Source organism: Sinohyriopsis cumingii, chromosome 6 (genome assembly GCF_028554795.1).
Source record: "Sinohyriopsis cumingii isolate HCF-2022 chromosome 6, ASM2855479v2, whole genome shotgun sequence".
In the NCBI taxonomy this organism is placed as follows: domain Eukaryota; kingdom Metazoa; phylum Mollusca; class Bivalvia; order Unionida; family Unionidae; genus Sinohyriopsis; species Sinohyriopsis cumingii.
Window position 1 is genome coordinate 131,200,316 of NC_142966.1, and position 7,830 is coordinate 131,208,145.

Here is a 7,830-nt window from a genome sequence, read left to right on the forward strand (position 1 = left end):
GTCGCATATATGGGTGGGGATATAGCACCTCGCCTTCACTTTGTGCAGACAAAAATGTAAAGAAAAAGACAACATAGGTTTTATTTGTCCATATTTGTCATTTGTTTATATAGCTATCCATAAAAACACTATTTCTAAAGAACTCTGACCTAAACAATTTATGAAATAAATGTTTTTAAAAAAAATAATAAAGATGTTATTAAAACAGTAAAAGAAATATATTTGTTAAACTTTGATCTGGATTGAGAAAACTATACAATACTGCACTTAGGTAAACATGTTAAGGTTCCCTCTAACATTTAACTTTAGAGACGAAACGTCATAACCCTTTATTGACACATTAATCATCAGTGTAAAATATTACTTCAGGTTGGAAATATACATTTACCAAGGAATACAGACTATACGCGTATCGCAAGTCAGCCGTTACAAAGAGGATATCAAATTTTAAATGAGGAATAATGACATGAACTGTTCTGCACTAATTGTAAATTGCACCCGTGCATTTGATACTTATGAAGGCAGCACAACGTTTGTGCGGATGAAGTGGCTCATCCCTCCAAATGGCTTTCAGTGTAGTGCTAATGATGCAGTCTGTCCATCAAGTTAACTTTTCTCCATAGAGTTTTACTACAATTTAAAAAAAATATAATAAAACAAACAAACACACACACACACACATACACACAAAGTCGAAATAAAGTAAAAATTAAGGTTCCGTTTTGAAATATATGCTACGTGATTCTTCAATCTTTGGAACAAGTAACCTCAAATTTGAATGCTAATCTATTGCATAAACCAGAATGTGATGGGACACTGGTGCATAAGATCCAGCGACAAGTATCCGGTTCGATTCCTGCTTGGAACAAATTACAATTATCAAACCTGCTTGATTATATTTTAGTGTCATTTTGTATACATTATTTTTCATATAATCACGTATCTAGCATAGAGTGCAGGGATAAGAGCTTTCCCGACATTTCTAGTTATTATTTCATGCATATACATTGTATTTCTGAATATAAATCTTGTGGATTTAAATTTCGCTCTGTAGAGAATTGCTATCTTGTCTTTTACCTTCAACTAAGTGTCATCTCCTAAACCATACAGATGAGAGTTCGCTCCATAGAGAATTGCTATCGTGTTTTTATCTTCAACCGGGTGTAATCTAAACCATACGGATTAGAGCATGTCCGAGTGGGATATGGCTTTGGTGCATATATATATATATATATATATATATATATATATATATATATATATATATATATATATATATATATATATATATGTGTGTGTGTGTGTGTGTGTGTGTGTGTGTGTGTGTGATTGTTTACCATATGAACTCTCCACAGCATAATAATTAAAAGGTGCTAATATCGCTTATAATACATTACTTTTCATTACCGGCACATCTTTGATTCATACGGCCGTCTCACTTGCAAATAAAGTGCACATACGTACATACATACATTACCATAAAATTAACTTTTAGAAGGATTATAATTTTACATATGTTAAACTTGAAACCGGAAAGGCTTATCAGATTCTTACACATCTGCTTTCAAGGATCATAGGTGTTTTAATCACAACAATGGGCTATGCCCTTCGCTAGTATCATTCCGCTGTCATGCCATAGCACCAACGGCCATACACAGTAGTCAATAAACTGTCCGGACTTTTTATAGCAAATGAAGCTCTCAGGATCGAACAGGGATTTTCTTCCAGCGCTAGTCTCTATCCATTCCAGGCAAATACGAGGCTGTTGAATGCACATCAACCATACGACCCGTACACTTCTTTCGGCGAAGATTCGTGACTTCTCGAAGGCTTGAGCTTTCTTGCCAGGAATGGTGGGAGGGGCGATGTAGGGATAGCGAGAAATCATGAATTCCTGTGAATTGGAAATGCAAATTAGGGTACTTGAATTTAGGTCTAAATAAATGTATAAAAAAAATATGCTGAAAAGAATTATCGTCTAAACAAATGTACAAAATACCAAAATAATTTGCTAAGTTAATACAGACTTTGATAACACTATGGCGATGCGATCACGATGTAAAATAACGGAGAAGAGGTGAAATGCGGCGTTGCATTTTAATTTCAGTGTTATATGTCACACAGATACAAATTTAATTAAAACTATTTTTAGCAAACTCAGTGAAGTAACAGCTACACAACTCAGTGAATTAACGTGGCATACCATTTTAATGATGAAGTCTAAAAGCTGATTTCATGTAACATTTATCTGTCAAATAGTCATGGACTACTAGAGCCTACAGGATGAATATTACGGGAACACTGGTGTCAATAGATTAGTTTTAATTATATATAAAAACTAATTTTAACGTATCATGATCCATACCATCTCCTTATATGCGACATAATGAAATGATTTCAATTTAAGTGCATATGAGTACCTTACATACAGATGGGAGCTTTTCCTCTGCTTCTTTCCTACGTTCCTGCATTTCGTTGTATCTCCTCATGTGTTCATCGGTAGACGCTTTGTTTAGGTTCTTCAAGTAAATAAAAAATTCATCTGTATACATTATTATCATGGTGTCGAAAGTCTGAGTAATAAACACGTGTCCCTATAGTATTAACAGCAAAACGTGAAAGATCATATCATTCTATTTAATCAGAAATGTTTTGAGAAATTAATTTTGTTTCTCTCATGGACTTTGGTAACTGAAACAAACTAACTCCACCAAAACCTAACTGTAACTGTGCAGAGAACACGACATCAAAATTACAGTCAACATTTTTTGAACACAAAAATAACCAAACAGCATCAGTAAAATAATAACTTTTTTAAACCTCACAAAAATGTATGATTCAACTGTAATTTAAAAGTATACAGTTTCATTTCTTCAACACTACAATTCTTTTTTTTATCTTTCTTTTTAAGGCATAAACAATCTTCAGTCAACACCACATTTAAAGTCTAATTTAAAACACTGATTACGTTCAATGTGACTAATAAATATTGTGAAAAGCTGACTTATAAAAATAGACACCTATTTTTGAAAGAATCAGCCTTTCGGTAGCTTAAAAACTTACCTGAACTATATTATTTATATGAAAGTTGAATCAATTCTGATATAAATTTGTAACTGACTAGCTAAGTGGGTCTTGATTCAGATATATATATATATATATATATATATATATATATATATATATCAGAATGCATCCTTGTTCAGTATAAATTGAGGAAAGGTTTAAGTTTGGATGAAGATTATATTTCTTGTTATGTTTCTTCATCTAAATACCTTAGCATCAATAAACAAAATCTAGAAGAACTTTATTTTATGTCATGGAAAGTTGCTCATCAATGTAAAATAAATGCAGGAAAGTAAAACGTTTAAAGCACTTACCGGTCCTATCAATTTATCAATATGACAATCAAGCAAGCTTTTCTTTAGCTCCATGCAGCTGAAATACACGTGCTGAAATAGACAAAAATGGAGACTAGATATTTATTCAAGATTAATCCGTATCTTTATGTAGCGCGAATTTTATGTTCCTTGGACACATTTCCATTGATATTTAGGCGCAGATTGATAGTTGCTTACGAGATAATGCAGTTCACAAACATTTCTACACCCTCACTCTGAGGTATTTCCTGTTTATTTCATTGCACTCCTTTGGTAGCTATTAATTTCTAAGCATACTAAAACAATATTCACAAAATACTATTACTACTACGACTACTACTACTACAAACGCTACTTATTATCATTATCATTGTTATTATTATTATTATTATTATTAATATTATTATTATTATTATTATTATTATTATTATTATTATTATTATTCAGTAAATGTTTAAGACATTCCCGATCTTTTCACTGGAGTAAGTTCGCAATTACTTTTCCTGTATAGACCCTACGTTTGTTGGTCAGTGCTGAACTTTTCGGTGTGTCCAAATCCTAACAAATTATATGTTAATCTAAAATATCTTTAAAGATGAGCTCAAGGTGAAGTTCTTGTCATAGGTTAACCAGCAACTTTTTGAGTGGCTGGACTGTAAACAAAACAAGGAGCATGGGTCACAGATTTCACTTCCGAATCAGCATCAATGGACCATCAATCACTGTGGACTGTTGCGAAAATACACACATATAACCATAGGATAGTGCTTATGTTCTAAAGAATAGACAATTTCTTTTAAAACAATACAGATAATGCGAGAGGAGGAAGTGCCCTAAAAGTATACTAGGACTACATTTGTGGGTACTGACCCTAACAATTGTGACCCGAGTTCTGCTACACTAATTCTGCAATTCATTCGATGAGTAGTAAATGTTCCGTACTACTGTTTCGTACTTTGCACATGGTCTAATTTTTAAAGAAAATAATTTCACGGGTTTTCCATACCGATTATTCTGAAAAATGCATTTTATATGTTAGGCATTATTAAAATAAGTTTAATTCTCTTTATTTTAGTGTATGATTGCTGGGTGTAATTTAGGTTACGGTCTACAGCTTGGCCTTACTTCAGATTGGTCAATTTCACTTCCTGGACACTACAGAGGTATACTTTTATTGTTATATTTTATAATTCATTTATTGCACTTTCCGAAGTTACTATTGTCTACCCTGGAAAATTAATTTTCACTATTTTAATAACTGCTGAAGTTACTGTATTGTGATCTATTTCAAGTTTATTTCTCGAGCACATGGGATCAGCAACTTCGATCAGCTGTCTGCTTTAGGCAGTGCGTTGTCTCCCTAGTACCACATATAAATAATTTTCAGTCAGAGTACATGAAAGTAGCATAGATGTATTCCAACATTGTCTCCAATGTGCTTGCTGCAAATACACAAACTTCACCTTTTAACAATCTCGGTATCAAAAATGCATAATTGCTGTAGAGCGAACCAGAGGCAAAGCCCACAAGCAATCTAATCATTATTATAAGTTATTTCCCTTTATATAGTGAGCATGACCCGAATGCATTACATCTGTTGTATCTCAATTTAAATCCGTTACATCCCGAGATATTTACATGAAATATCCAGATCAGCTTCCTTGTACAATATGTAGGCCTACATGAAATATCCAGATCGACGTACTTGTATAACGTTTGCATGAAGTATCCATATCTACTTATTTTTACAATATTTACATGAAGTATCTAGATCAACTTACTTGTGCAATATTTAAATGAAATATCCAGATCTTTACACGAAATATCCAGATCGTCTTACTTGTGCAATATTTACACGAAATACCCAGATCGCCTTACTTTTGTACAACATTTAAATGAAATATCCAGATCGCCTTACTTGTACAATATTTAAATGAAATATCCAGATCGCCTTACTTGTACAATATTTAAATGAAATAACTAGATCGGCTTACTTGTGCAAATATTTAAATGAAATATCCAGATCGCCTTACTTGTACAATATTTAAAAGATAGTAGATAATGTCCTCCTCTGAATGTCCATGTCTTCTCAGCTCCACGAAAGCGTCTTTGTATTCATTTTGGTAGATTTTAGAAAAGCACTCAGCCAGATGGACGGAGTACTTTGCATCGACGAGATCGGAATTACCAGAACTCTTATCTACAATGATGCTGGAAACCCTCCTGCTCCTGAAATTGCGTAGCGTATTTTATGTATTTTCTCTGAAGAAAGTAACTTCATAAAGAAGGAGAATTATTGGACTAGTCAGATTCTGAAGCATCCTAAACCTCAATCAGCTTTTATTTATGATCCCCTTTAATATAATTGTCTGATCGGGTGGTAAGTAATAAAACAGGCGAACTATTTCGAAATAAAGTGTTAAGATTTTACTTTTTTTTAAAAGTCTGAGTACAAGTTTCCTAGCCAGATGAACATTTTGACACAATTTTCATTCTGGAAATAAAACCTTTGCGGAAGTTTTAATGTTAATAAAATTATTAATACTCAGTTTTACTTATCCGTAATAGAGATTGTGATTGTTGTGAATAAAGTGTTATTTGAATGCATATATCCTTCGTTTGAGTGTTATCTATTTATCTATGTGGCTGTAGTAGATATACATAATATATGTATTATGATCCTCGTCTGGTTTTATATGAGATGCTTTTTCCTTTGCAAATACATTCGAATGAGTTAAAAACGTAAATATCATGAATTTCGATAACCAAAATATGCCCCGGTAAGTCGAGCGAGTGTGTCTTCTGCGTGCCTATACATGTATTAATGGTAGTGTTTTGGACGAAAAGATAAGTTCCCATCTCCAGATCAGAACCGAGAATACAACAGATAAGTGAGGTATTTATTTAAGAACAAATTTGAACTGCTGTATGTATAACATGTGTTAAGTATGTGCATGTATCTGTGAATATATATATATATATATATATATATATATATATATATATATATATATATATATATATATATATATATATAGTCTGTTTTGTGCGTGCGTGTGTGTTAGATAGAGAATGATAGAAACAACAAAATTCACTGGGTTCCTAATTCTTCTAATTCGTCCTTGGTGTCTTTTAGGTTGCTATTTGTTGCATTACTCTTAGAGGAGACGGGCACCTAGAATACAGATAGATGAATATATATATATATATATATATATATATATATATATATATATATATATATATATATATATATATATATATATATATATCGGCAATTATTAATGCACTTACTTAGGAAACAAACGGGACAAAGATCAACAGTTATCATGTATTATATATGTATCTCTCTATGTATGTATGTATCTCTCTATATATGTATGTACGTATGTATGTATGTATGTATGTATGTATGTATCTATCTATCTGTCTATCTATCTATCTATCTAACTGTCCGTCCGTCCGTCTGTCTGTCTGTCAATATGTCTGACTACACATAAATTGTCCATCACATGATATAAAATTGGTAAAATACGAAAGTATATATATATATATATATATATATATATATATATATATATATATATATATATATATATATATGTCAATATTTCAAAGAAGCCTATGATCCTGCTTATGATAAAATTATCTATTAAAAAAATTATGCTGTATGATGACCACAACAAATAGGTGTAAGTTCACACACACACGCACGGACGTAATGTGCACGCTGGCACGCTTTAATGTGAGTAATTGTTAGCTAGAGATATGTAGTTTATTTCTCTCACCTGACGTAGGTTTTCATTGAATTTTATATATCTTCCATATTCCTCTGTGGCTTTTGGATATAACGATTTAGCTTTCGTCCAGTTCCCTCGTTCAAGGAAAACTAAAAAGGCAGATAACGTTTCTGTGTTCTCTTTCTGTTCTCCTTGTACAGTTGACTCGAATTCTTTTATTACCCAGCTTATGAAATTTCTACTTAATTCATGTCTTTCGTCATTTTCAAATAGTCGAAAACACTTTTCTAAATGCGCCTCGTCAGTCATACTTTGTTCTCTGTCGATGATATAATGTATCTTCCACCTTCTGCGATTCTTCAAACGAAAATCATATTCAATTCATATTTTGAAGAGACCGAGTAAAGACACATTGGTTAGAGGACAGTCATTGATTACCTGCTGTTGTGTTTTATGGTTTAGGTATGGTACGTGAATAGAATACATGTTTGTTCATAAAACTTGTTTGTGACACAGATGCGTATAGCAGTTTAAAATGAGTACATTCTTCTGAAACAATGCGTGTTAACGGTTTTTATATTTGCCACTATCAGTTAAATATAATCGGATTACATATCGGTCACGAACACTAGCTATATTGAATATCTGAAATTCGTTACAATGACGTTATCTTAAAGCATCTGAAATAATTAATGTATAATTCATTCTTA

General features: G+C 32.2%; 1 protein-coding gene across 2 annotated transcripts; it reads right to left on the reverse strand.

Moving 5' to 3' along the window:
- Positions 1–57: 57 nt before the first annotated feature.
- On the reverse strand, positions 58–7,547 carry LOC149797973 (uncharacterized). Of its 2 annotated transcripts, none has more exons than XM_089960511.1 (7): positions 7,169–7,547; positions 6,476–6,555; positions 5,414–5,609; positions 3,381–3,452; positions 2,430–2,519; positions 1,555–1,894; positions 58–630 (listed from the first exon to the last, which is right to left on the reverse strand). In XM_089960511.1, exons 1-6 carry the CDS (start codon positions 7,427–7,429, stop codon positions 1,583–1,585), a joined length of 1,011 nt encoding a protein of 336 aa, XP_089816637.1. In that variant the 5' UTR covers positions 7,430–7,547; the 3' UTR covers positions 58–630; positions 1,555–1,582. The 2 variants fall into 2 exon arrangements, with proteins under 2 accessions (XP_089816637.1, XP_089816636.1); XM_089960510.1 differs by having other exon boundaries at positions 2,421–2,519.
- Between the last annotated feature and the right edge of the window lie 283 nt (positions 7,548–7,830).